Consider the following 27,913-nt stretch of genomic DNA (forward strand, 5'->3'; position numbering starts at 1 on the left):
CCAGGCCAGCGGGCGCCGGTGGGGATGGACAGAGCTGCCCCTTTCGGTGTCTTGAACCGCTCTTTCTCTCTCTTTGCTCTCTCCTCAAGGGCTCAATCGGCTTCCCAGGATTTCCAGGAGCCAACGGAGAGAAGGGCACACGGGTAAGAGCCGCTTTATCAAGCTGTTTTGCTGATTTTGGGTTTTTTTTTCCCCCTCCTCTCCAAAGAAAGCTCCCGGGGCAGGACGTGGGGAACGCTCCGCCTGCCACCGGGCTGCTGCTCCGGATGCTTTCGCAGGAAGGGATTGCTCCGAGAAGGGTCATCCCACCTGCCCGCAGCCCGGGACCAGGTCCCCAGCGCAGGGACCGCGGGACCGGCGAGGGGCTCCCGCCTCGGGCTGTCGGGAGAGGAGGATGCCGGTTAGAGCACACTCAGCTCTGCAGACAGCAGCTTTCCAATTAAACACCAGAAATTTTTCCCTCAAGATATTTTAAGAGATTTCTCTGAACCTGAATCCTTCCCGCGCTGTCAGACTTTGCTCAGGGCGCGAAGAGCTTTTTAATTAACAGTAATTATTAGAGATGGGTGAATCTGTTCAGAAGCAGCGAGAACCATCTTTAGCCTAACTTGAGATTCAGAATGCGTAGAGGAAAACACTCTAACAAGTTCCTCCTTTTAATAAGCGGAGCTATTCTAAATTCATAACCACCCTTAAACTGCGGGGGCTCCGTCCTCCAGACTTGTCTCTGCCTCTCACCCACCTCCACAGACTTTGCTCCGGAGTAGGGGTTGTCTACATACACGGGTGATTTCTGTTATTTCATGGAAGACAAGCTTGAATTAGGGGATTCAGAGTACAAACATCAAGTCATTTTCTGCACCAGCTCTGGTCACAGGGAAAAAAAGGGGGGGGAGTGAGGAGAGCGAGTGGAATTAGTTTCCTTTTTACTCTCATTTAAATACAAATGACTTCTAACAGACATGTTTGAGAGGAGCCCAGAAAATATAAATCACTTTGCACTGCATTAATATCAGGCCACTGAAATTTGGTTTACATCCCCCTCCTTTTTTTTTTCTTTTTTTTTTTTTTTCCCCCCCCACTGAGTAATTTTCATTTCATTCTGAACTACAAATGCGGCATCCTCTCCCCTCCCTCCGCGCCGGCCGGGCGGGAGGAGGGAGGCCATGAACAAGGCAGCTGCCATGACAGCCTTGAATTCACCGTAGCCCTGTAATTACCACCCGCCTTATCGACTATACAGCTATAAAACCCTCGGGCTGGATTTTCGGGTGGTGTAAAACAGGACACGGGCACGGCAGCGGGGCGGAGACGTGCTGCTTTGCGTCCCCGAGCACCCGCATCCCTCTTGCTCCATCTGCTAATTTTATTCTGGTGGGATGGAGAGCCAAACCGCCGGGATGGGAAACCTGACAGGGAGCGGAGCAGGTACTGGGAGCCGGGCGTTTGTGAGATGGGAAAACCCCCCCTGAGGGTTGAATTGGTTGAGTTTTGGCAGTGCCCAGCTTGAAAAGGATTGAGGACGGAGCAGGTGTGCTGGGAAGGTGCCCAACTTCAGGACCGAGCAATAATAAGAGAAGAAAAGGCAAAAAAATCGGCAGTTTGCTCATTTTTATTCTAAATGAGCTTCATGCCCTTAGGAGGAGGGAGTGAGGACGCTTAGTTACACCCCCTGGCATGCCACGCGTTTCTTCCGTTTAGGAATTGCAAAGGGGGTTTTGCGTTTTTGTTTTATGGTAATTTCATTTTTTTTTTTTCTTCTCCAATGTGTGGTTTGACTATTTATGCCGTTCCACACCCAGTCCAGCAGCACGTGCTTGTTTTACTGGTGTGTTTGCATGTGAGAGAGAGGGGTAGAGAGAGAGATGATTTTCATGGGCGAATCTCACCTGTACTATAAGGAGCCCAGCTTGAAAACATTTTAAGGGTAACAAAAATACTGATTTTCAGTAACTGTTTTGGTTACCCTTCTTTTTTTTTACTCCCAAGTATCCCATTTGAAATAAGTGAAAAGTAATTATATACAGAACGATAGACTGAGCTGGGATCGCACCGCACAAACCAAATGGGAGACCATCAACTTAATTTAAGCCTCGTTGAGTTGGGCTTGATAAATCCTGCTCTGTTTCTCCTAAGACCACTAAATTTGCTATTTTTATGACCGTGTCCACATGTAGACAAGAAAGAGGGTTTCCAAGATTTGTTCCCCTGGCGCATTGTGGAGTAACCCAATTTGCAGCTAAAACAACCAAAAATCATTTGTTTGTCTTTTCTTTTTACAAGGTATTACCATTATGCTATTCAACGCGGTTGTTTATGTGTCTGAAATAATATGAATCACACGTTTCTTTTACGGTCGTCATCATCTAGGAATTGAAATCAGCTTTCCAGCTCATTATTTCAGCAACACGAGTAGTCTTCCCGAGTCCTTAAATAAGATAAGAAAGGTGAAAAGCAAAGGCAGAGGAGCAGCACCAGGCGATGCTGCCAGCGCGGGCAGCTGAATTTTGGTGCTGGCAGAGCTCGCAGCGCTAAAGCTCCCCGACCCTGAAACCACAGCTGCTTCTGGCTGTTCAGCCGCCGGAAAGGGCTGGCAAACTTAAAAATGGGGGAAAAAAAAAAAAAAAAAAAAAAAGAAGTATGTTTGGTGTTTTTGGAGAAGTGTGAGCTGTGAAATATCACAATAGTTTTGGCGAGCGGCTGCTCGTCGCGGTGCCCGTTCTCCCCCAGCTGCCCACAGCCGGAGGCGAGCTCGGCTGAGCTTGCTTGGAGGTTTTCAAAACCTGCTCATAAAATCAATAGTTAGACGTGAATAAGTGGTCTTATTTTTAGAGCTAATAGGCCTCTGCCATTAGCACGGGGTAATAGATCTCCCCGCTCACCCGGTCTGACAGAGCCTGGGGGGGTGTGGAGGTACCGAAATCCAGACCATTTATTTGGGTGCCGAGAAAATAATCTGAATTTAGATGCCTTTCCCTCGGTATGCCTATTTGAAAAATATAGGTCTGTGTACATTTACAGTGCTGTATAAATTCTTCGCAACGGTACACAGTGCTGTATGCATGATTAATGATAGCAATAAGCAAGGGAAAATTTTGCTTAAAAATAGAATTGAAAAGAAGGAGAGGAGCGTGTGGGGCTACCTGCAGGGAGGTGGCACACGGTCCTCTCCACCTGCTCTGAATTTAGCCTCCCGTAGCTAAAAGAAAACCAGCTGGAGTACTTTAAAATGATTTTTGTAATTAATTAAAAAAAGGTGTGCCAGCAGGGTTTATTAAATGGAGCCGCGGAACAAGGAGGATTCAGCAGGACTAATTTTAGTAGCTTGAAGGAAGTTGATTGTAAAGTTTTCCAGCTCCTGTTTTATGTTCGCCTGGTTAATGAGCGCCAAATACGAGGAGGCAAGATTGTGAGATGATGGATTTGGGGCAGAAAATGGCAAGTGATATTTTTAGCGTGCTTTACATAGAAAGCAAGTCTTTCTCTTCCTTCCTCTAACAGGTGATTGGGAACAATAGTGGGCTGCGGGTCCAAAGGTAGAAAGGTAAACCTACGGGGAATTTTGGTAACTTGACACGAGCCAAAATAGTGTTTTCAGGGAGCGCGCTCAAGGCCATTAGTTTTCTTTTAGGCGCGGGGTAATGGAGCTTAACGTAATGTCAGATTTAGGACCCAGCCGTCTCTGTCTTTTTTCCGTCAGAATTAATCACAGTGCCCCATTAGAGGAAGCTGAGTGCGTCTGTCAGATCTCATAAACCCGCTGCTTTGTCGCTGCTGCAAAACCGGGTCTTAAATTACTTGTTTAGCACAAAGTTCACAGAGATGAAGAAAGGTTTGTAAATATGTGGGGCAGCTTAATTGACTTGTGTGGCGTAAAATAACCGCTCAGAGAAGGAGCTCTGCTCTGCTGCTGTCGTTCCTTAAATATATTTAACAATACGGGTCTTGCAACACGTGCGCGCGGCGGGACGAGCCCGGCTGCCGGCCGGCGCGAGGACCAGCCCGTCCCCACCTCGGGACCTGGGTGAAGGGACCGGCGACCATCAGCAGGAACAGGGGTTGTAGCTTTTGGGGTGGCCGAGTTGAAGAGCTTTCTGCTGGCTCTGGTGCCTTGGATGGTTTTTTAGGAGGCTGTCTGGTCTGAGCGGGTGGCCTCATCTTTGAAAGTCTTTGTGGTGTTTTAAAGGATTCGGGACACTTTTTCTTAGGAGATTCCTTCCCTCAGATGGGAGATGTTGTCTGGGCGTTAGAATTACCATCCAGGCCTGTCTAAGCATTAGAAATGAAAATAAGTAAAAGAATCAGGAACCAAAAAATAAACTTGCTGTTGTCCTTTTCGTTGCAGGTGAGAACCCGGCAGGTTTTGGGGGTGGTTTGTGCGCGATGGGCTCCGTTGCGGGTTCATCCGCTGCGAGCCCAGCCTGCCCCGCTGGCCACTAACTCCTCTTCGTTTCTTTTTCCGTTCCAGGGGACACCCGGCAAACCAGGTCCAAGGGGGCAGCGCGGTCCAACGGTAACGATCCGTTTCTTCATTCTTGTGCAGTTGGAAAGCTTGTTAAGGGCAGGGGAAAGGGTGATCCGATTTGTGTCCTCACTGGGTAGGATCGGGCCTTCAGCAGGTAAAGTTAAGTAGAGGGGGGACAGCGATTTGGGGCTGGGGCTCACCGGTCAACGTGGTTTGAGGTCAGAACAAGGTCACACCTCCGGTGGCATTGCTGAGGGCTCCTGTCGTCCCCTTGCTGCTGGTGGGATGACTTGCTGACCCCGTGCAGCTCAGGCGCTTGGGTGCTTTGCCTGATCACGTTGTAGTGCTGTGGGTAGCAAGAAGGGCTAAAATGTCATCTTTTGTGTCTTTTTAAGGGTCCACGTGGGGAAAGAGGCCCTAGGGGAAGCACTGGGAAACCTGGCCCAAAGGTAAGGTTTTGGTGAGCTTAATGGAATTGTGTCCCAAAAAGTGTTGGTGTAAGAGACCGTTTGGCTCATTGCCCTTCATTTCCCTTCTCTCCTTTCTCTGTTGTATTTTGAAAGCTGAGCCCTCCTGAGCTTCGGTACTCAGCCAAATGGCTCCTAACTCAGCCGTAAAGTACATGCTCAGGTCCTAAAAATGTGTTGGCCCACGTTTCAGCAGGACATCAACTGCATGTATGAATTAAAGCCCATGGCAACCACAAGAGGAGAGAGCACCCGCGCATCGGGGACCAGCACAACCCTACAACCCACTGCCGCTTCCCCTAAGCCCTATTTTTTGGTGTTTAAGTGGCATTTGTACCACCTTAGAGCGGGTGCCATGGGTGAAGGGGCAGGTATTGCTGCCGAGCTCCAGAACCTTGCACCGTGCCGAGCCACTTTGCGTGCGCCCTGTTCGCCCACGACTGGTCACTGGGAAGAATGGGTATTTTCCTGCCAGCCAATCTGGAGGCACACTCAGCTCCAGAACCTGCTGCAGAGACCGATTAAGTGACCATCAATCGCCGGGCACGATGGAAGCGAAGCTTTTGTAGCGAGACATTGTCACCACCGCGCTGCCGGCTTTAAAAATAAATGTCTCGGCTTTGTGTCGGCATGAATTTTTGATAAATACCTCGTCTTTGCGGCGGCATTTATCTCTCAGAGGGAGGCCGTTATCTGGTGGAAATATCCTGAGCTCGCTGACGTTATCTTTCCTGTATTTTTATTAAGCCATGTGGGGGGAACGAGCAGCTGCTTGTTTGTCGCTGGATGCTGCTCCTGATACAGAATGATGAATCGAGAGGGGCCGCGGGAGCCGGTGGGGTGGGGTGTCACCGTGGGCGCTTTGGTGCCATTTGAAGTCTTTGCGCGCAGCAGCTGCAATGGTAATATATGTATTATTAATGGTGTGTCGTTTTGTTTATTCATAAAAGGGCAACTCTGGTGGTGATGGCCCCCCCGGTCCTCCTGGCGAAAGGGTAAGGCGAAACGGTGGGGCTACAGCAGGGCTCGATGCGAGCCCCTTGGTTCCACCCGGCAGACGAGGTGGGTTGGTGGGGCTGAGACGCTGCCGAGGGGTTTGTTGCAGTGAGCATCCCACCAAGTACCCGGTCAAGCAGAGAGGGGTGGGCGGCTCGCTGGAGCCAGGGTGCAGCTCGGCGTACCTCGGGCAGCAAAAAGGAAAAAGTCTGCTTAGAAGTCCGAGGTGCGGAGAGAGGTCTCGCAAGTCACCCACAGCCCTTAGGTCCTTTCTGAGCTCTCCAAGGAAGGCTCGAATGGGACCTTGGGACCTGTGTAAGCATCACCCCAACGGGAGAAGGGAAAAGTCACCCGTGGGTTTTGTCCGGACAGCCAGCCTGGCGGAGGCGGTCCGCTAGGACCTCGCGCTGCTTTCCCCAGATTACAGCGCACTAGGTGGAAAATACTGAAACGATGGGACTTTCATGATTTTTTGCCTCAATTTCTGTTTTTTTTCCCCGGGTTTGGTTTTCTTTGTAAATTTTCGACAAAACTGCCCCGGGAGGAAATGTCTGCAATTGGTCCCCTCTTTGTATCTGCTGGTTGTGACCGCGGGGGCGAGGGGGGAGCTGCCGCTGACGCCGCTGCAGGGAAGCAGCGCTCTGAAGAGCATCAGCTGCCCGCGGCAGCAGCCCCAGAGCCACCAGCTCTCTTCTCTTTCATTCCCGCGTGAGCCGGTAGCTCCCGGGTGCTCTCAGCTGAGCTGGGGTGGGAAAAGACCTATTTTTCATAGCAGGAGGGAAAGGCACAAAGCAGTTGATGGCCCTCTTCATGTTTGCGGTGCTTTTCGCAGCTGGACAGGCCGCCCGGTTAAACATGCCTGGTCGTTCTTATCTCTCCACCCCCTTTTTTTGAGAGATGGCCCCACGCAGTTGCATCTCACGCTATGCGGCATTTCTTTGGGGTGGAAGGGGCTGGCTTTCCATAGCTTTGTGCTCATCTGCTGTTCACGCAGAGCCGGTGTTTCATAGTGAAGCGTTACAGGTTCCTTAGCTACGTTCTCTGGCTTGTTTTGCATCCCAGGGACCACCAGGGCCTCAAGGACCGACTGGATTTCCTGGACCAAAAGGCCCCCCTGTAAGTAACTCTCTGGAGCACGCAAAGAAATACAGAAAGTCTTTCCTCCCCAGCTGCGATTGCCTGTGCCAGCTCAGTCTTAGCCGCTTCTCTGACAAGCGGTGACGTACCCAATAAAAGGCATTACCGAGCCATCATGATAATAACCCCACGGTTTCAGATTTTAAATAGCCAAGTAAATTGCGGCTCATTATAAATGTTCGTTTCCTAATGACTCGATATCGCTAGGATCTTTCATGGTTGCTCTGTTCTCTATTTTCCCTCTGTACACTGGGAGGACAGCACAACCGAGTAAAACTTCTGTCTCTGCAATTATTACACACTGGTGGGGGATCTCAGAAACCTTTTTGGAGTGATTTCCTTCCCTGTGGTGGACGGCTCGCTCCCGCTCTGGACCTGTAAGATAAATCTTTCCTTTGGGAGATGTATGGGAAAGGGACGTATCTTTTTAGGGTTCTGAGCACCCCTGTCCCACTGCAAAATGGGTGGGAGCTAATGCAAGAAGGGAAGCAGGTTTGATTCAGTCCGTATTAGTTTTACTTCTGAGCACTTGGTCGTGTTCCTTCTCACCCTGGTTTTCTGCTGTAGGGTCCTCCTGGGAAGGATGGATTGCCTGGTCACCCCGGACAGAGAGGAGAAACCGTAAGTAGCCAAAAATCTCGAGCAGATCATTAGTCCCGAGCCTCGTCTTGCCGGTTGGTTTTTCTAAACCCTTCTGTGCAGCTGGGGAGATGTGGCCACGCATTTGGTTTCCCGGGAGGTCTGTGTCTCTCCCGCTGCACGGGATGGTCTACGGGAAGCAACCCTCTTCTGAGCAGGACGGGTCGGTCTAATGATGATTTACGTGAAGGTTGTGCACCAACTCCTCTCTCTGTCCCTTTAGTAGATTGTAGAGGTCAACATGTGCATCGTGCACGGAGAAAATAAGAATGGAGAGATGTAGCGATGCTGATGATGGCAGTTGGGTTTCTGCCAGGACGGGTGCTGCGGAGGCAGCTCCTCGCGAGGTGGGAGGTTGTTGGCTGGGGCTGAGCCTGGGTCAGCACCGGCACTTGGTGTGGCGCTTGCTTTTGGGAGGTGGAGAAGCAGCCGGGGGGTGATTTCCACCCCTGCGGATGGGCTCTGTACCTCAAGGACTCACCAAAGGTCCCTTTGGCCTCCCGAGGGGGAAGGCTGTGCCTCCGCTCTTTGGAGCGTTACGGGTAACCTGTGCTTTCTTTCCCGCTCTGTCCTTCGGAGAGGCACAGCTTTCACGTCTCTCTATTCCAGAGGCATAACTCTAGGGCTGTGAGAGCAGAAATTTTTCATGCAAGAGGGCTCCATCCTTCACAAGCTCGGCTTTCCGCACCCAGCTGCGTTAGGTCAGGGGCGGTTTTATTTTCTCTGGAACCTGCAATGGGGAGAAATAAACGCTTTTCACTTCTTGATGCACCACGTGGCCAACGCCAAGAGCTGTTGCGTAGAGTTACAGAGGGAGTAAGAGTTACAGCCCGGTTTTGGCAGTGGTTGTTTTGAGAGGAAGGCAATTCCTGGCCAAGATGAGTGGTGCGATGGTTTTGCTCTAGTTTTTCTGTCCGCACCGGTTACTGCAGGACGCTCATGTCACCCGAGTGAGAAGAGCATCTCTGCTGACGCTGCCTTTTAGCCAAAGCTACGCGCAAGTTTTGCTTAAGGCCCCTCCAGCAATAATTCCTCGCTGCAGCCCCGGGGCGGCTCCTGGCTGTTTAGGTACCTCACTGTGTCGTACGCATACTGCTTTGTCCATTTTAAAAGGTTTTGTTGCGCAGATGTAATCATTGTTTCTCACCAAAGGAGAACGATGAGGCATGTGGAAGGTATGGTACCCTGGCTGTCGTGCGTCTCTGGTGGTCTGTTCTCTGCACTTTTTTTTTTTTTTTTTTTTTTTTTTTTTTGCTTGAAGGTTACCCAAAGTAAAAATGACCCTTCTGCCACGTATTCCTCTGCATGCAGTAATTAGTATTCTTCTGTGTGGCATTTTGGGGGATGTTTATTCTTGTTCCTCAGCTGTTTCCAATCCAGCTCATTCGCTGTTGTTGGTTTGTCCCTCTCCCCAGCGCTGCATGCTGCATGTTAGCAGATAGACTCTTTGTTCTGTGTTTATTGTACAGGAAAAAAAAAACCAACAAACCACCGATTTCCTCTACTCAGCTTTGCATTTTTCTCCACTGCCTTTCCTAGCAACTGAGCATTAGAAAGGCTTTGCACATTATGCATTTTTTGTCCTCAACTTATCACCCAACAGTTTAATTAACGTGCCTGGCATTTGCTAAGCAAAGCAATGCAAATACTGCTCAGCGCAACACCGGGTATTCATTTACACTCCATAAGACTGACTTTAAGGCAACGGTTGTGGTATTTTTGAACACACAGTCCTCGGGTCAGGATTAACTTAAAGGTGAAGAGAAGAGTTTTCACCTGCCAGAGCCTGACTGTGACATTTCATCTTCCTTCCCTGAGTTATCTGTGACATCCAGGACAGCTGCATTCAAATTAGAAGAGGCAGTAAAAACTTCGCTTGCATCTGCTGTTATCAATTGTTGAGACAGGAATAAGGCATCAAACTCCAAGTCTGCAGGAATCTGAACGGAGAAGGGGCTTTCAATTATTTGGGGTCTGAACTTTCTTAACTCATTGCAGCAGTAACTTGCCTATCACAGGCAAACACTTCCAGAAAACCAAAAATCTGTTAATCTGTGCCAGCAACAAGCTTGCAAAATCTCTTTCCCTTGCAACCTCTTGGGATGCAGGCAGATGTGCAGACCCAGGTAGCAGAAGTCCCCTTTTCCATCCCCCTTTTCCTTACACGGGCCCAGAAAGCGAGGAGAGAAACATTAAAGTGAATTAAGTACTATTTGCACCTCAGTAGCCTTGCTAGCTCACTCTGTACCTCCACGCAAGAAAACCTAGACTTGAAATCTGTGTGTCTAATAGTCCCCTTTATTTTACTTTTCATTTTGTAGCAAATAGGCACGCTGAAAGATACTGAAATATTGGGCCATATTAAATTTAAAAAGATTGGATCTAAAAAAAGAAGAAAAACGCTAAAAGCTCTGTGCCCAAGGCTCAGATGGGATAAAAGGAAACCCCTTTCTTCAGATTAATAAGAAAAGCGCTGCATTGAATCGGCTGAAATATTTTTCTACGATAAGAGTTTAAATTGTATGTTCACTTCACAAAGCTGTTTTGCCATTTCCCCATCAACAACAGGATGTTTTCTGTGGTCTGCAGACAGCTAGAATAGCACTGAGTAGTTTTTTTAGCATGACACGTTACCGTTGACTTGGGATTTATCTGATCCTCTTTTATGGCAATAAGAAAATAGCCTGTATGCCCTAAATGACATTTCTCAAGCTTGTCAGCATGCTATAGTAAGGATGATAATTAATGTGCTTTTTAAAGAGTGGCTTAGGAGAGCTAAACAATTGCGGTGGTGATAGTTCGTTATTGTCACTCTTCAAAATGTCATTATAAGGAGCTGTCATGGAGACTTCGCTACTCAGCAGCACTTGGAGAGAAACACATTTGTGATTTCTTTCAACAGACGTTGATGAAGGAAATAAAGCTTCGCTCAGCCCCCAAGGCTGGTGGGCTGTGGGCTGCAGTGGGGCTGGAGATCGGCACTGCCGGTGCCAAAAGCGGAAGACGGTCACCAGCCCGAGCTCCTGGGAGCTAAGCCTGAACCAGAGCTGAGCCTAAACCAGAACGGGGAGCAGGAGAAGGGACACGGTTATTAAGAATTGCGCAGCATGAAGAAACTGCCACATTCTGACTTTTTAATAGCCATTTCCTCTATAGGATTTATGAGCGTAGCAAGTTTTTATATATATATGTCCAGTCCTTCAGCCGAGCCACAAATAGCTCCATCAAAACAGCAGAGCTGAGCTTTGAGAATTCCCTTTTCTTCCTCTGTTTCATCCCTGTATAAATGTACAAATACACATTTTCCACTTTCTGTTTGATTTTTGTCGTGGTTTCTTTTGTCTTTGGGTGTCCACCCGTTCCTGGTCAGTAGTTTCACCGGAGGAGGAGCAGTCAGGTGGCAGCCCGTGACCCTCGCTGGAGCACTCCTTGGCCGAAGTGTCATCTCTCTCTCTTTTCCCTTTCTCTAACAGGGTTTCCAAGGCAAGACTGGCCCTCCAGGACCTCCCGGTGTCGTAGGCCCTCAGGTAAGACAGAAATGCTCATGCTTGCACCAGCCCTCTGCAGCTCATCTTCACCGGTTGGGCGCAGCGGGCTCTCGCAGCTCGGACGGCTCAGCTGGAGCTGCTGGGACCACAGGCTGTACAGCACAGAGGCTCCTCTCTCAGGGAAGGCAAAGTCATGTCAAAGCAAGCTTGATGGCTTTGAAATTCCTGGCCGGGGTGTGAAGTCATAGAATGGTTAGAGTTGGAAGGGACCTTGAAGGTCATCCAGTTCCAACCCCCTGCATTTGGGCAGGGACACCTCCCACCAGCCCGGGTTGCTCAGAGCCCCGTCCAGCCGGGCCTGGAAATACCCCAATAGGTCCCAGCCCACCTCGTTGAGGCGTTAGGATGGCATTTAGGCAGCGTGCCTGAAGGCTGCTGGAAATAAGGTGGCTCCCATGAACTTAACAGAGCTGCCTTGGTGTAAAAGTGGTGGAGGGTGAGAGAGAGACCAGCTACACACAACCTGAGTAGTAAATAGCCAAAAATCTCGGGCGGATCATTAGTCCTGAGTCGTGCCTTGCCAATTGGTTTGTTGGTTTGTTGGTTAAACATGATCTCAAAGGGCTGTAGAGCTCCTGGGGCGTTCGGGGCAGTGTAAGCGTGATGCCAGAGGGCTCTTCTCTTACATGTTGTCATGAAGAAATGCATCCCTCTTGAATACAAAGCGCTGCTAGATCCTGTCAGAGTTGGGCTATTTTTCTTTTAGTTACCACGAGCTCTGTGCAATCTGGAAATTCTGCAGTAGGGGCACGCAGGGCTCGGGGGTCAGTTTTGTAGGCAGAGTCCCGGACTGAGCAGGTCTGGCTTTGGGTTGAGTCTTCTTTCCTGAACTGGAGGAAGTGATTAATTTGTCCTCTTTAATGATAGCGTAAAGTCCCCGATTTGTAAATTCCCTGATTAGGGGCAATTCCCTGACTGTGGCTGTCTTCTCAAGTGCAAATTAGGTTCTGTGGCAATTTCATTTGGCTCTGCTGCGCGTAGTTAGTGTGATCTGTGGTTGCTGAGCGATCGCAATGTTATCGTTCTACTTACACTAAGTGGCACCCTGCAGCGTGACATGAATTACAACCACCATCCCGGTGGACACCAGCGTGCAGGGACATTATAGTCTTGTGCATGTGGCTTTTGTCCTCCTCCGAAATGGGCCACTTGGGAACCTTCTGCACCGGGCCTTGTGCTACACTTGTCACCGTTAGTGCCCGCGTACGGCACAGAGGCAGTCAGTAATTGCCGTGCAGTACAAGCCTAATCCATTATTTATGCCCCATATAAGGAAGAATCAGCATGGCTGTAGAGTACTTAGGAAGTTTTCAATTTAATAATAAAAAAAAAACCCTAAGCATAATAATTGTAGTAATAATATCTCATTTATGTGAACACTTTCATTCCAGAGGTTCCCAATGCCTCTAGTCTGTCGAGTGCAATATTGCCCACTTCCAAAACAAGGTCCCTTTAGATGCCAAAGGAGGCATCTCTGCAGGGATTCCTGGTGGCACTGCAGGGGACAGCTAAGGGAAAGAGCATCTTCCACCCCATTGCAACCTAAAGGAGCAAATCGATACCCCGCACCTCCTCCTCCATTGTGCACTCTGCTGATACCCACCACCTTCTCTCCAACCTCTGTTTCTTCAGGGTCCGACTGGTGAGACTGGGCCGATGGGTGAGCGGGGACATCCAGGCCCTCCAGGTCCTCCGGGTGAACAAGGTCTTCCTGGCCTCACTGGAAAAGAAGGGACCAAGGTAGGGGCCAGCAGCCTGACTGAACCCCCGCTCCTTGCAAGCCGGGACGCCTGCATCTCTCCCAGAGATGGAGAGGGATGATTCAGAAGAGACATGATGTTTCGCAGTGTCTCGTCACGACTTGAGCCCAGGGGGAGGCGATGGGTCCCTATGGAGTCTGCAGATCCTCAGCAGTTTGTCACTGTCGTTGCAGGGGGACCCTGGTCCCGCCGGCCTCCCAGGGAAGGACGGTCCCCCCGGCTTGCGAGGCTTCCCCGGAGAGAGAGGTCTCCCTGGCCCCATTGTGAGTAGAGGCTGCCCGGTCCTTCCCGTGGGAAGGATGCTCAGGCGATGTGGCACCCACCTCCCAAAATGACTTTGTTTTCCTCCCTCCAGGGTGCCCCGGGGCTGAAAGGCAACGAAGGTCCCCCAGGCCCCCCAGGTCCAGCAGTGAGTATCCTTGCCCTTACAGGCACCACCTAACGCATTTACAAGCTTGGCAAGCCAAAACGGAGGGTTAGTCGCAGCTCAGTGCTTTATCCGTTATTTCCTCTGCACTAACTAACAACTTGCTGGATATTGCTTTATTTTACAAGACACGCGTGTAATAGCTCAGTCATTTTGTGGTGTCAGCTGTGAACATACGTGACAAGCTGAGAGAACTGGAATGATTCGGGACACCAAGAATTTTGCTTCTAAGTCACCTGCTTTCCCTCTGAAAGTTGTTCCCACTTGAGATTCGTGCTCGGTGCAGCCCTCCTGGAGGAAAATATTCATCATCCGCCCCTCCCTGCCGCATTGGCCATGACGTGGCTCACGCTCTTGTTCCAAGCTGATAACGTGCCCCCAGGAACTGAGCTCCCTGCACCATCCAGAGGAGAAACCAGCCCTTCCAGGGATTTTAATTAATAAAAAGATCTGCCGGAACCCTTAGGCTGATGGTACCAAGTCATCACATGGCAGTCACCCCATCAAATGTGTTCAATAACTGACGATGCATTTACAGCACCCTACTGCTGGATTTCTTTTTTCTGTCTTGAGATGAAGCTTGATACTCCAGTTAATGCTTCTTTCCTTCTTCTCCCAACAGGGCTCTCCTGGCGAGCGCGGTCCTGCGGGGTCAGCCGGCCCCATAGGCTTGCCAGGGCGACCTGGACCCCAGGGACCTCCGGGACCCGCAGGTGAAAAGGGAGCCCCAGTAAGTACCAGTATAAAGATTAACAGCTGTGGGTCAAATAGAAATGTGTACAGCAGGAATCTGAGCATGGAGACATTCCCTGGGGTAGATGTATAAAAGATTTAAAAAAAAAATAAAAGAAGGAATTCAATTGGAAAAGAATTATCTCAGGTGCATCAAACCGCTGAATATTAGCGGCTCAACTGCCCCATTTGTGACACCCATGGTATCAAAAGTGGATGTGATCCCAGGGACTGAAGTGTCTCCAGGCCATGAGAAGGGATGAGGACCAAGCAGGTGAAATGACAGCCTCTGTGACCTCCTAGCGACAAACAGCCACAGGACAGGCCTCTGGCCAGAGAAGTGAGTCAACCCCATCACTGCTGACAAGGATGCGGTGGCAGCAGCATTTTCCACCGAGCCCAAATAAATCCTTACCCTCACCCTGCGCCGGCCAAGGAACAGCACCTGAAGGTGCTGCGGAGGTTTTGGCTCCGCTCCGCAGGCTGCTGCGGGCTGCCGCAGCATCAGCGTTCCCAGGCATCCCGCTGGCGCCCGTGGAAAGAGCCGCTCTCGGCAGGCGCGGGAGCAGAGCGCGGCTGAGTCCTGCCATATGGTCCCTCTCCTGAGCCTTCACCAGCCAGCCCGCGCAAACTCGCACGTCTTTTGCTCCCCAGGCACGCGCGTGAAATGTCACGTGCGGGCAGGAGGGAGTGGGCTGGGATGACTATTTCTGTCCCTGGAGAGCGCAGCACCGTGACAGTCCCCAGGAGGAAGGCTGAGCCTCTAATCTGTGCCCCAATGGCTTTGCAGAGCCTTTGGGGTTGCCTGCCTCAAACTCCAGCTCAGCTTCAGACCCAGCAAAGCCAGCGAAGGCTGGCGTCGGGGGTTTCGGGCTACGTGAGGACACTTATGGTGATTGATTGTTGTTATCGAAAGTGTTTATCAGCCCCTGTATTCTGCATGTGCTGCCTTATTAGAAACTCCCGCAGCTAGTCCAGAGGCAAGAATTTCCTGGTGAATCAGCTTTATGAACATCTGTCCTGCTAAGTACCTATATGGTGTATCAGTGAAGAGATGAATAGGCAATTTATGTGGCATCTAATTATTCAGAAGAGAGCACCCAGGATTCACATGCAATTAAATTACGTATGAGGAAACGGAAAAATACTCGCTGTTCAGTTCCTATAAACAAACAAATTTGATTGAAGGCTCCAGGTCTGAGAAATACGAGTAGATGTTTAAGCAGGAGGCCAGCAGAAAGTGCTTTCTTCGCTTCAGGTGTTTTCCTTTGTCCAGAAGCTGAGGTGGGAGCTCGGGGCCCCCCGAGAAAGCCCCATGAGTAGGGGATGAGGCAGGGAGGGCGCAGGCACTGCGTGCCGGGGCAGCCCGGACCAGAATCAATACAAACTGGCTTGTGGGAATAAAAATCGGTTGGGGTCTTGTTTGTCATCCAGAGAGAGATGGCAGAGGGTTCAGATTAAATCCGATTATATTGCTATAGCAGTGAAATTGCAGCTGCGATCTGGGTGTTCACCATTTAGGTTTGTGTGTTCTTTCTTTATCTCCCGAGATAGAAATTTTGTCGTGTTCCAGACAGCGAGCCCGGAAAGCCTGGTGAAATATCAGCTGGAAACTGGTTTCACTATGCATGCCCGTGCAGTCAGCGGTTATTAGCAGCTGAATAAAATGTTAATGGGTTGTAATGGGTTGGAGGGTGGGGGAGAGCTCTGTGTGACCTGCCCGCTTATTCCGCTTCCAGGGCGAGAAGGGTCCTCAAGGACCGGCTGGCCGGGACGGCATCCAGGGCCCGGTGGGACTGCCAGGTCCAGCAGGTCCCGTCGGCCCCCCCGGAGAGGATGGAGACAAGGTGGGAGCGGCTCCCCCCTGCGCAGGGTCACTCTGGGAGGGAACCGGGTGATGTGCCCCATTGCCACCACGCTGCTTCCACCACGTGGGGTTGGATGTGCTGCTGGTCGTAACGCAGGGATGTTTTATGGCGCTTGCAATCCCACGGGATCAGCAGCGGCCCATCGGGGCGGCAGCAGCTGCGAGTGCTCTGCCAGCCCCACCGCTCGCCGAAATCCAGTTCGCCTCCCCCAAAGCCTGTAGCAGATGGCCTGCCTGCGGGTGCCTGGCCTTTCCAAATTAATTACCTTGCCCCACTCTCTCATTAAGCCCCTCTGGACTGGAGGATTCTTAGAAAACATTAGCTGGGATGAATCACTCATCGCTGCTAACAAGGTCTGCAAAATGATGCTTCTCGCATCGCCTGGCAGCTAAGGAAAGTTGTAGGACGTAAAAGGGGTTGGTTACACCTGGAGTGGCCAAATCTCTGGCCTTTTTCAGAACATTCTGGGGTATTTCTGTGGTTAGTTGGCATCTTTGCGATGAGGTTGCAGACCTACGGCACTGTTGCTTGCACGTTGAGGTACGGAAGCGATCACCAAGTGAACTAACTGTGTCCCTTTGTACCCGGCAGGGCGAGATCGGGGAGCCTGGCCAGAAGGGCAGCAAGGGCGACAAAGGCGAGCAGGTGAGCGGGGTGGACATCGTGGTAGCTGCTTCCCTGGAGGAGCGTGGCTATGTTGTGTGACTTGCTGGAAACAGAAAACAATATCATTTTAATTTCTTTCTATGATTGCTTCGTCTTTCTTTGCTTCATCAAATACCCACGTGGTGTAAAAAAGAGCGAGTGCCTGAGGCGTGAGCCTCCAGCTCCCGGGAACACACTGAGATGTTTCCATGTCACCCGTGTTCCGTGTAAATATCTGTGAAACATTAGCAGCCCTTGCCATTAAAGTTGGGTGTTGGGCTGTAGTTCCTGCTCGAGATGCTTGCAGCACGCCAAAGCGCCCTTTGTGTGCTGCTCAGGGCCTGAGGAAGATAAATGCCACATAAGTATCTAGATAGAACTGAGCGGTGTGATATTGCTTCGCTGGAGCAAAAATGCATTTAGACGTTTGCTGTGCCATTGGCACCAGGGCTGAGGGCTGCTGGTGTGTCCGGAGAGACTTGACCCTCTCCTCCCTCTCTGTTTTGGGAATCAATGTACATTTAATGGAGGCTGCGTTGAAGGGCATCACCTTTTCCAGGGGAGTTTTTCACTCTGTGCTCCTAATGGTGACGTTGCACTTCTGTTTCATGACAGGGTCCACCAGGTCCTACCGGCCCGCAGGGTCCAATCGGTCAGCCCGGCCCAGCTGTGAGTATTCTGCCCTGTTAGCAGAAGTCCCCTTTCCTCCCATAAAATCTCCTGGGAAGCACGGCGGGGACTGGCGGTCTCTGCCCGGCACTGCTGCTGCCCACGGCGTGAGCAGGGCATCGCCGCTGGCTGCGGCAGGAGGTGGTGGGGATGGAGCTTTGCATCTGCCTTGTGGCTTTGCCAAGCTGTGTTAGACTCTGTCCTTGTAGGGTGCCGACGGAGAGCCAGGTCCCAGAGGGCAGCAAGGCCTCTTTGGTCAGAAAGGTGATGAAGGACCCCGAGGTTTCCCTGGTCCCCCCGGCCCGGTGGGCTTGCAGGTAATTTGCAGCATAGAGGGAACGCTTAGGGTAATGAGAGCTGGGGCTCCACCTGAGATGTTCACAGCTAAAACTCATCCCCTCCACCTCCACAGGGCTTGCCTGGACCACCTGGGGAGAAGGGAGAAACAGGCGACGTCGGACAGATGGTAAGATGCTTTCATAAGTCTTTTTTCATCGCTGACAGACATTGCTCCAAGAATCATGTCTTAAATTTGTCTCCCCTTTCTCTCAGGGCCCGCCAGGCCCACCTGGACCCAGAGGTCCATCTGGACCACCAGGAGCAGATGGTCCACAGGGTCCTCCCGGTGGAATAGGAAATCCCGGTGCAGTAGGAGAGAAGGTAAAACATCCAGACAAACCTGACTGAAGCCTACAGGAGTTTGTTACAACACTCATGTGGGGGCTTTGCTACGTCAGCAGAAAACTCAGCACCTTGAAGACTTATAAGTGTGCTCATCCTCTTTTCCCCTCCACAGGGTGAGCCTGGTGAATCTGGGGAGCCTGGTCTTCCTGGCGAGGTTGGCCTCCCGGTAAGTATGCTATGGGGTGGCTCTCGCTCTGATGGAGAAGAGCTTTTCTTCAGCGGTGTCCCCTGAGGAGCTGGTTCAAGGGGTGACAGAGAGGCGCGGATGTGGACGGGGCTGCCGGGACTGAACCAGCCGTGTCCTTGGTTTGGGTATCGGGTGACACATCGCCATGTTACTGGGTATTTATAGTATAACGTTTAGTCACCGAATACGGGCTACCCACCACTGAACGACATGAACACCATTTAATCCTTGTGGGAAGGGACTGCTAAATCATGTCTTCGTATTTTGAGAGACAAATAGAGCTTCTTTCTCAGAACTGATTAAAGGATAATTAGAGATTGGTAAGTTGCTTTTCTGGATAGTAGAAACACCCTTTTTTCCTTGGCAGGGTCCTAAAGGTGAAAGAGGTGAAAAGGGCGAAGCGGGTCCCTCTGGTGCTGCTGGCCCCCCTGGCCCCAAAGGTCCACCAGGCGATGACGGTCCCAAAGGCAGCCCTGTAAGTACCCCCTCCTGTCCAAGCAGGGCTTCCTTGTCTTGCCCGGCAGAGAGTTCTGCATGAAAAGATGTTTTCCGGTGATTTTTGTGGAAAATTGAAATAGTAGTTTACCAGCCAGAGAATTGCTCCTCTGATGATATGTGATATTAGTCCCCTTCCTTTAGGGTGCTAATGAGGAAAAGACCCAGTTGTACCATATCTTCCAGCAATACTTGAATTATTAGTCCCTTTTGCAGGCTATCAGAAATCTCACCCCTATGGAGAAGGTCTGCAGTACGTTTACTTTGCACTTGAGCTTATGCATTGCCAATCTCCTCTGCACCAGAGCGAAGCTTCTGAAATAGCGTGGGGATTTATGTGAATCTGGGAGTTGTACCTCTAGGGTCAGATCCCTGCTGATGCTAATTGCTGTAGTTCTATTGAAGCCAATAGAGCTATACTGATTTATACCAGATGACAATGGTACAGTATTTATCTTGCCGGCTTCTTTGATGCTTGCTGGCTGAAGAAATTTATTATGCGATAAGCAAAGATGGCATGAAACAGCAGAGGAGGCAGGGGAGTTAGTCATCTCTCTTAACAGATGGGTTTTGGGATATCGCGTTATTGGTTGGAGCCGATTATCTGAACGCTGGTCGTGGGATCATTTGAAGTTTACAATAGACACTGTACGGAGAAGAATGTGAAGTGGTTTAGTCATTAAATGCTTTGAGAGGATCTTCATGTGAAAAGCGTTATACATCATGTAGTAAGCAAAAGCAAAATCTTCTAATCTGCCCATTCCCCAAAGGTGCGAGGATTTTGCTGTCACTTGTCCAATGTATTTAGGAAAAAGTAGATGAAAGTCCCCGCATTGACACTGGAGCTTTGCGTAGTCTGGATGCAGAGCTGAGCTGGTGGCTGTGACAGGATGAAATTACTGAAGATGCAAAGATGGGATGTGATCTGGGATTGTGTCTGAGGGTAGAGAATTGGGGTTTGCTCCACGGGGGGAGCTGTGTTGGCACTGGGGTAGCAAGCACTAGTACTCTGCAATTCTCCAGCTGCAATATTCTCTGACTTGGAGATATCCTTCTTCTTTCTTTGCAGGGTCCAGTTGGTTTCCCCGGTGATCCTGGTCCTCCTGGAGAACCTGGTCCAGCTGTAAGTGTTTGTCTCACAGAAGGGCAGTTAGGCCCCTCCTCTTGGTTTTGTAAAATAGGGCTGTGTGCTGTTCGTTCACCAGCAGCTCCTCTGGCATGGACTCTTCCTTTACTTGGGAAAGAGTAGGAAGTCCCACCGTAAGACTGTCTGACCATGCTACAAGCTTTGGGGCAGTAGCTATCCGAATGCTGCTCTCCCCACAGTATTTGACACGGCACGTTTGCCGTTGCTAGCGTTCTCAACGGGAGATGGGAAGGGGTGGTGCTTGGTGACATGAAGACCAGCTGAACCACACCTGCTGCTGCTAACACTGCTCAACTCTAATCCTGCCCTAAATACACCTGCTTCTTTCTTTCGTCTTCCTTTTTAGGGTCAAGATGGTCCCCCGGGTGACAAAGGTGATGATGGCGAACCTGGACAGACTGTGAGTAACTGTGTAGATGAGATGCGTTCCCCATGAGTGCCCACGGTTTCCATGTGCGAGTCCAAGGACTTTTGACACAGGACATACGCAGCACCTAATTCCCGCCAGCTTCTGCCGCGCTGCTCCCCTGGCGCCTGTCCCTCTGTCTGTGTCAGCCTGGCTGCTGCCATCCATCCAGGCTGCTCAGCGATACGTCCTGAAAGCAAAACTTAACTTATGGAAAAACAAAATCAAAGTCTTTCATTTTAACTTTGCCGTGCCTTATGGTGTTGCATGGTGGGAAGGGATAAAACAAGATACCACCTGCACCCCCGAGGAGGTGTCGGGAGTTGTACTGGCCACCCACGCCTCGGCTTAGCACAAACTCTACATCTCAACTCGAGTTTTACATGTTTGCTCCTCCTTCCCATGCCTCGAGGTGCAGTTATGGCTTGTTCTCCCCTCTCCATCTAGGGTTCCCCTGGTCCCACGGGAGAGCCAGGCCCCTCCGGACCTCCGGGAAAAAGGGTAAGCTGATTGTTTAGGAGTATTTTTCCAAGTCTACTTGTATTGCCTTTTTGAAACGAATGTTATTACTAGGACTACAGTAAATGCAAGGCAGCAGTGTGTAAAATAAATAATAATTAAAAAATTGATGTGCCATCCACAGCCATTGGAAATTGATGGGAAGTTGTCAACCAAATCCCACGGATCTTTTGTTGAGATTTTAACACCCAAAAGAAAATACAAGTACGAGGTTCTCCTGCTCTTCCTGCCTTGCTGGCAGAGCCCAGAGATTCATTTAGCAAGAAGCTAATTTAAAAAGCTTTTCAGAGATATTTGTCTCCATTTTGTCGCCTTCCCTGGGGCTGTAGCATCATTTTGCTAATTCCAATAGACCATTTCAGAACAGTGTGATCTAATTGTGTTTTGCATCTATTTTGTGCATTCTCTAGGGCCCTCCTGGTCCAGCTGGTCCTGAAGGAAGACAAGGAGAGAAAGGAGCCAAGGTAAGAGCTGAATGGGATTTCACTTCTACCATGTCCTTCGTACGCCAAAAACATCACCCTCTGACAACGCTGGTGTTTGAAAGACAGTTATTTGATTTTTCTGTGTATTACAACAAATTAGCTTGAATTTGGGGCCATTGGCCTCAAGTCTAAGCTTATGTTTCATCTTTTAACAAACTCCGTGGAGATAATTAGAGCTTGGTAAGGTCATGGGAATGTTTTTCTTGTTTTGAAACGACAAAGTGCCATATTTAGCAATTTAATATGTTGTAAATAATATGGCATGCACAGCCCTACGTCCTTTCCCAGGGCAAACACAGCATTATTGGACCATGATTGTTTTGGTAGGGGCGGTGGGGAAATGTAGAGTGGGATTGCAAATTATAGATCCAATTATTGCGGCAGCCGCAGGAACACTGGTGGTGGAGGATGTCCTCTGCTAGCTCATCTCCCAGGACCAAACCCAAGAAAGCTTCCTGCTCCCGAGAACTCGCAGCCAAAGGGCGGTTCCTGCGGGAAATCAGCAGGAATAGGCATGGCTGAAAAGTGAGGGAGTTTGGAGCCTTGTCCTCAGTGCGTAAGGGGTAGGGAGCAGTAGGAAACTCAATGAACAGAGAGTCTTACATGCTTTGTGGATGGAAAGAATCTTTTCTCAGCGGTGCCCAGTGACAGGACAAGAGGGAACGGGCACAAACGTGACCATAGGACGTTCCATCTCAACCTGAGGAGGGACTTCTCTCCCGTGCGGGCGGCAGAGCACTGGCACAGCTGCCCAGAGAGGGGGGGAGTCTCCCCCTCCGGAGCCATTCCAAACCCGCCTGGAGGTGTCCTGTGCCACAGCTGGAGGTGCCCCGGCTCTGGCGGGGGGTGGCACTGGGGGAGCTCCGGAGGGCCCTTCTGACCCCCACCAGTCTGGGATGCTGTGATTTGCATGGAATTGCATTCACTCTGTGACGTCCTGGCAGCAACCACAGTGTGTGTGAGAAGATCGTTTGATGCCCCAGTGCAAATTAAACCGTGCTGCCTCTTGCATCTAGGGTGAAGCTGGTTTGGAAGGACCTCCTGGGAAGACTGGCCCAATTGGTCCCCAAGGTGCTCCAGGGAAGCCTGGCCCTGATGGCCTTCGAGGGATTCCTGGTCCAGTTGTGAGTATTCCCAAACTGAGCAAAGTCTGAGAAAGCTTCTGGGCAGGGTTGTTCCTGGTGCTTTACTGTAACCCATCTGCCTTGGAAGATGCTTTTCTCCCAGTTTTATGTTCTGTCTGTGCTTAAATGCCTGACAGCAGATAAAACATCTTTATGGAAATAACATAACGGTGAATATCATCTCTTTGCACGTTTTATTTGAGTCTTGGTTCTGCTCACCCACTCTCTGGGATAACATTTCCATGAGCTGCAAAGTCCCTTTTCCAGTAGAGATTTGAGCACGAAAGGAAAATAAATCCTTTTGCCTTTACCCACGTGTGAGAAGCCAGGGCAAACGCTCCCTGGCACAGGGACCAGATGAGGACAGGTGAATAATCTGAACCATCCCAGCTGCTGTCGTGAATGATGGGTTTGAGGGAATATTGCTCTGTTTTACAGGGAGAACAAGGTCTCCCGGGATCCCCCGGCCCAGATGGTCCTCCAGGCCCAATGGTATGTCCAGACCACCAAGTTCCATGCCTTTTTGAAATGGGTGAATGTATTTTACATGAATTCATTCTCTCTTTTGTTTTTCCCCCGTCTCTCAAAGGGCCCACCGGGTTTGCCTGGTCTTAAAGGAGACTCTGGTCCTAAAGGGGAGAAGGTGAGAATGGCACACACGAGCTCACTGCTGCCTATGTCTGGGTGTGGGACAAAAAACATCATTGTAGAGGGGTCCTGCGGCTGGCAGGACAAGGCTGAGGAGTGCCACCAGCCCCATGTGCTCTCTCTCTTACTGCGGAAGCATTGGACATATCCTTAGAGGAGAGATGGAGAGTTGTGAGTGTGCCCCAAGGGTCGAACTGGGTTGTGCAGCGGGTGAGCGTGTGCCACCGGCCATCTGGATCCAAGACCAGGTTTCCCACCCCCGTATCACCAGCACCAATGACGACAAGGTGACGGGGAGGAGCAGAATTCCCCTGTGTCAGCCCTTGCAGTCCGTGGCAGCTCTGGTTGTCGGGGCTGCCTGAACACAGGCGCTTTGGCAGAGGGCATGGGGGGGGCAGAGACCTGGCTTGCTCTAGGGCGTCATTCTCAGTCTTGTAGAAATTTATGCAATAGATGAAATGAGCAGGTGCTCCAATGCAGCAGGTCTCTTTCTATATTTGTAGCATTTTCAGTTGCAAAATCCTAGCGCTTTTCTCTGCCCCGCCACTTCCAGGTGACAGGGGTAGCTACAAACTCCTGTCACCTGGCTTAGATATTTGGGGTTGTACCTAGAAATGTCTTTTCTGGGTGGCTTTGGTGTTCAGTTACCTCCGGCAAGAGATCGTAATTAACATCTGCTGTTTTCCCCTAGGGTCATCCAGGTTTAATTGGTCTTATTGGGCCACCGGGAGAGCAGGGAGAAAAGGGTGACAGAGGTCTCCCAGGCCCCCAGGGCTCAGCAGGACCTAAAGGAGAGCAGGTAAATATTCCGTAAGACCTTAATTAAATGTGCTTTTGAGCTGTGTTGTTTGCTGACTCTGAGCAGGTACGGCATAGCAGACATGGTCAACCTCGGCAGGAGACTTGCTATTTTCTGAAGGAGTATTTTCTAAGTTAATGTGGTTTATTCTACTTGTGAAATATAGAGATGCTCCAAAATGATCCGTGTTAGTGGGAAGCAGATTCTCAAGGGTGATATGAAAAGAATTTAATAGACTTGGAGGGATGGTAACATTAAATATGCATCTAGAGGACTCATTTTTAAAACTGTGTGCCTAAATGAGATATGAGGTTCCCCGGTTACGCTTTTGTCTGGGTCATGCACACGCTTGAAAACCAGTTAGAGCTCCAGATTTTAATGGAGTCCTCCAAAATCGGGCGGTCATCTGTGAGCGGATGTTAGCTGTGTAGTTACAGACCAGAGTCTCTGCATGCGAAACAATGTTGTTGTTCTGCTTTTTTCTTTCAGGGTATCACAGGTCCTTCTGGACCAATTGGACCTCCAGGGCCACCAGGATTACCGGTATGTGACAAGTAATTATGTTTTAATTCCTCAGGAGCTACACGGCCCATTTGGGGTCACCTTGGTGCTCCCAGATACCAAGCACAGTCCTCCTGACCTGGCCGTGTATGGGGATGTGGGTGGGAAGGGGTGTGCCCGGCTGAGCCCATTATAAACACTTGAACGAGTTACAGGAGTACTGGAGGGTGACGCGTGAGCTGAGAGGTGGGCACGGCGTGATGGAGGCAGGGAGATCAGCCCACCCTCTTTCTCTCCCCCTTTTCTTTTGGACTATCTGCAATCACATAGTGATTTCTTGCACTTTTTGCTGTCTGCGTTTTTTTTCCCCCACTGGATGCCCAAAGGCATTCGCTGTTGCTGGCTGTCCTGAGCACGCAGCCAGGACCAGCCCCGGGTTACCGTAATCCCACAGCAGCTTCTCCAGTCCCCACCCAGGCAGGAGCGGGGAGCGCTGACACAGGTTGGTCTGACACGAATGCTTTTTGCGTGTCGGCAAATAAAAGCACCGCCGAACTCAAGCGGATGTGCAAAGTGGAAACAGAAAGGAAGGGAATTAAAAAAGAAAACCACCTTCTATAACACTACTCTGTGTCGCTCTAAGGAGAGACTGACTTCTCTGCGAGGAAACGGACTGACTCCTCTCTGTATTTCTCTCTACACAGGGTCTGCCTGGTCCCAAAGGTGCTAAAGGATCATCAGTGAGTATAGACATTGTTAAACGAAAAGGCTGAGGAGCTCTTATTAAGCGTGTAACCTGCTGCGCCTTCTTTACATCAGTGGCATTAAGGCAATTGGCCAAAGATGACTGTAGCAGATGTGGCCTTTTCAGGGCGCCTAAGCCCAGAAATTATAATTAGGAAAGGTTTTTGTTACACACACTGTACTTCATTGAACATCAGTGCAGCAAAGATCATAAGGAGGAATCCAGTGCATAGTCCTTAGGAGAAAACCTACTGCTGTAAAGCGGAGGGTAATAAAAATAGACTGTGAGGCGGGAGGTGGCGAGCTGAAAAGCGGAGAACGCGGTGAGAAATGCGACAGTGAAGCAAGCTTCATGTTACAGATCTCCTATGCAGGCAGCTAAAAATTCCGCTTGGGTAACTTCCTAAGGTCTTTTTTCCATGCAGAATTCAATGTTTTATTGATTTTAAGATTTTATTTGATTTATAAAGCTGTCGAATTGATTTGGAGAGTTAACATTTTTATGCATTGGAAGATTCTTCCTTTTCCGTAGGAAGCCTAAGCAAAATTTGAGTGTTTAACCCCAAGTGTTTGACTGATCTTTTCATTTACCCAAGCATCGAAAATAACCAAAATAACATTTTCTTGGTGGGGTGCAAGGAGACTCCTCTTGTGTGCCTGAACGCACGGGGAGAAAGTTTTTGCCATAAGAGACTATAAAAAGAAATAATGTTTGGGATATGATATAAGTGATAAGTGCTTTTTCCTGAGTGACTCAGATGTTTTTCCCTTTTTTTTTTTCCACCCAGGGTCCAACAGGTCCGAAGGGTGAATCGGGTCTTCCTGGGCCCCCAGGGCCTCCTGTAAGTAGAACCCGTTACGTGAAGTGTGAAATGAGGTTCAGATTTAATGGGTGTTGTGATGTTAGGAAGTAGAAGGCTTGTGCACAAAGATTCAGCGCATCAGGAGTCCTGGGAATGCATTGGCATCTCTTAGAGATGCTGGGGAAGAAAGCAGGATGCGAAGGGAGAAGTTACTAGTGGGAAGATGACAAGAGAAGATGGACCCAGTGTCCGAGCCTGGGTGCCGGTGGTTTTATCAGGACCATCATGGGTGTTTTACGTGTCTAGCGCGTATCTCGTGATGCTGCTTCTCAGCGCTGGTGGCTGCTTTGGCCATCTCTTCTCTCTTCCCCACTGCCAATGCAATGAGAAGTTGTATCTTCTTTCCCCGCAAATCAGGGTCCTCCCGGAGAAGTCATCCAGCCGCTGCCCATCCAGGCTTCCAAGAGGACCAGGCGAAATATTGACGCCAGCCAGCTGGTGGACGATGGAAATGCCGACAACTACATGGACTATGCAGATGGCATGGAGGAAATTTTCGGGTCGCTGAATTCCTTGAAACTGGAAATTGAGCAAATGAAGCATCCATTGGGCACTCAACATAACCCAGCGCGTACCTGCAAGGATCTGCAGCTCTGTCACCCCGATTTCCCAGACGGTGTGTCCCGGGACAAGAGGGGGTGCGGGAAAAACACTGTGGGTTTCCCAGCTCCGCACAGTGAATATAAGCGAGTGCAGGAAGAGAAGTAATTTGGGGAGACCCTGGCCCTGGTGCCCCATTGAGGAATGTGGCGGACAAAGAAGGAATATGTAGAGAAGAGTTGAGCTGGATGCTCGTTGTAGGTCCCTTCCAACTGAAATATTCGATTCTATTCTCAGAATAGGGATATATGATGAAAAATTGCTATTCCTGTAAGGTGTCACAGTATTATGTGGGATCAGAACATAACCAGCTATCCAAAACCATACATATAAATAGTAGCCTGTGACGGAGATGAAGTATCGCTGGTAAGGTGGTTGCTGAAGTGCCCATCGTCCTTCCTTCACGGGGCTGATTCTTTCTTCTCTTCCCTCTCGTGCATCCAGGTGAATACTGGGTTGATCCTAACCAAGGATGTTCCAGGGATTCTTTCAAAGTTTACTGTAATTTCACAGCTGGTGGAGAGACTTGCATCTTCCCTGATAAGAAATCTGAAGGAGTAAGTCCACACAACTTTTTTTCCCCTGCTCTGTATCATACTGATAAGACATTGTTTCCTAATATGAATATTCATAGACAATTTCAGGAGAATTGAACAGCAGCAAGTAAGGATTAAAGATCCAGAACATTTCTTTGTTACACAACGTTGGTTTCTAAAATAATAAGGAGTATGTTTACAAAGAGAATTTCTTTGAGAAAGTCAGATTTAAACTGTGATTTGGGACAAGTCTTTGATGATTTCCCAGGCATAATAAATGCTAAACCCTTATTTTTTATTTTTTTTTTTTTTAATTGCTTTACAAAGGCAGAAGTGTGTGTTGGCGCAGGAACTGCAGCTCCCCGTGAGCTTCGTTTAACTCATTCCTGGTCTCCCCGGCTGCAGCCGGGCTGCCGCTCCGCTGCCCGCGTGCATAAGCACCGCTGACTCCTCTACCCTTACTGTGTCTTCAGGCAGAGCAGATAAATATTTATCTCATCTCTTTTTTTTTTTCCTGGTGTTTCTTGTGGGTATTTGGTTTCCTAAATGATTGCAACTAGCCTCAGCGCTCTTCTTGGCACCGATGCGCAAGGTTGATTAAGTTATTTGTGTAATGATGCGCACAGCTCAACCGTGCTCATCGTTTGTGCCCTGTGTCCGTGCGCTGTGTTTTGTGGAGCTGCTCTCCCTGGTGCCCGGGGACCAGCTCTTGCACTGGCCGAGCAGAAACTCTCGCGAAGGAGCCGGGGGGAGCTCTGTCAGTGGCACAGTTGTGCTCCAGCTGGGTTAAGATGCAGACAAAGCTGTTCACTCCGGTGGAAG

At 49.9% G+C, this 27,913-nt stretch overlaps 1 protein-coding gene across 1 annotated transcript in view; it reads left to right on the forward strand.

Moving 5' to 3' along the window:
- Positions 1-27,913, forward strand: part of COL5A1 (collagen type V alpha 1 chain) — a gene marked incomplete at its 5' end in the record, with an annotated part of 164,155 nt that overhangs the window by 124,141 nt on the left and 12,101 nt on the right. The window contains 32 exons of the mRNA XM_082492532.1: positions 90-143; positions 4,469-4,513; positions 4,861-4,914; positions 5,883-5,927; positions 6,991-7,044; positions 7,633-7,686; positions 11,178-11,231; positions 12,885-12,992; positions 13,186-13,275; positions 13,368-13,421; positions 14,062-14,169; positions 15,911-16,018; positions 16,631-16,684; positions 17,300-17,353; positions 17,563-17,670; positions 17,766-17,819; positions 17,906-18,013; positions 18,150-18,203; positions 18,592-18,699; positions 19,789-19,842; positions 20,213-20,266; positions 20,720-20,773; positions 21,202-21,255; positions 22,293-22,400; positions 22,839-22,892; positions 22,990-23,043; positions 23,740-23,847; positions 24,337-24,390; positions 25,053-25,088; positions 25,881-25,934; positions 26,313-26,571; positions 27,000-27,112. Coding sequence (XP_082348658.1) covers positions 90-143; positions 4,469-4,513; positions 4,861-4,914; positions 5,883-5,927; positions 6,991-7,044; positions 7,633-7,686; positions 11,178-11,231; positions 12,885-12,992; positions 13,186-13,275; positions 13,368-13,421; positions 14,062-14,169; positions 15,911-16,018; positions 16,631-16,684; positions 17,300-17,353; positions 17,563-17,670; positions 17,766-17,819; positions 17,906-18,013; positions 18,150-18,203; positions 18,592-18,699; positions 19,789-19,842; positions 20,213-20,266; positions 20,720-20,773; positions 21,202-21,255; positions 22,293-22,400; positions 22,839-22,892; positions 22,990-23,043; positions 23,740-23,847; positions 24,337-24,390; positions 25,053-25,088; positions 25,881-25,934; positions 26,313-26,571; positions 27,000-27,112 — 2,424 coding nt within the window. The remainder of the gene's footprint in view (positions 1-89; positions 144-4,468; positions 4,514-4,860; positions 4,915-5,882; positions 5,928-6,990; positions 7,045-7,632; positions 7,687-11,177; positions 11,232-12,884; positions 12,993-13,185; positions 13,276-13,367; positions 13,422-14,061; positions 14,170-15,910; positions 16,019-16,630; positions 16,685-17,299; positions 17,354-17,562; positions 17,671-17,765; positions 17,820-17,905; positions 18,014-18,149; positions 18,204-18,591; positions 18,700-19,788; positions 19,843-20,212; positions 20,267-20,719; positions 20,774-21,201; positions 21,256-22,292; positions 22,401-22,838; positions 22,893-22,989; positions 23,044-23,739; positions 23,848-24,336; positions 24,391-25,052; positions 25,089-25,880; positions 25,935-26,312; positions 26,572-26,999; positions 27,113-27,913) is intronic.

This window comes from Vanellus vanellus, assembly GCF_965231255.1.
Source record: "Vanellus vanellus genome assembly, chromosome: 18".
Taxonomy (NCBI): Eukaryota; Metazoa; Chordata; class Aves; order Charadriiformes; family Charadriidae; genus Vanellus; species Vanellus vanellus.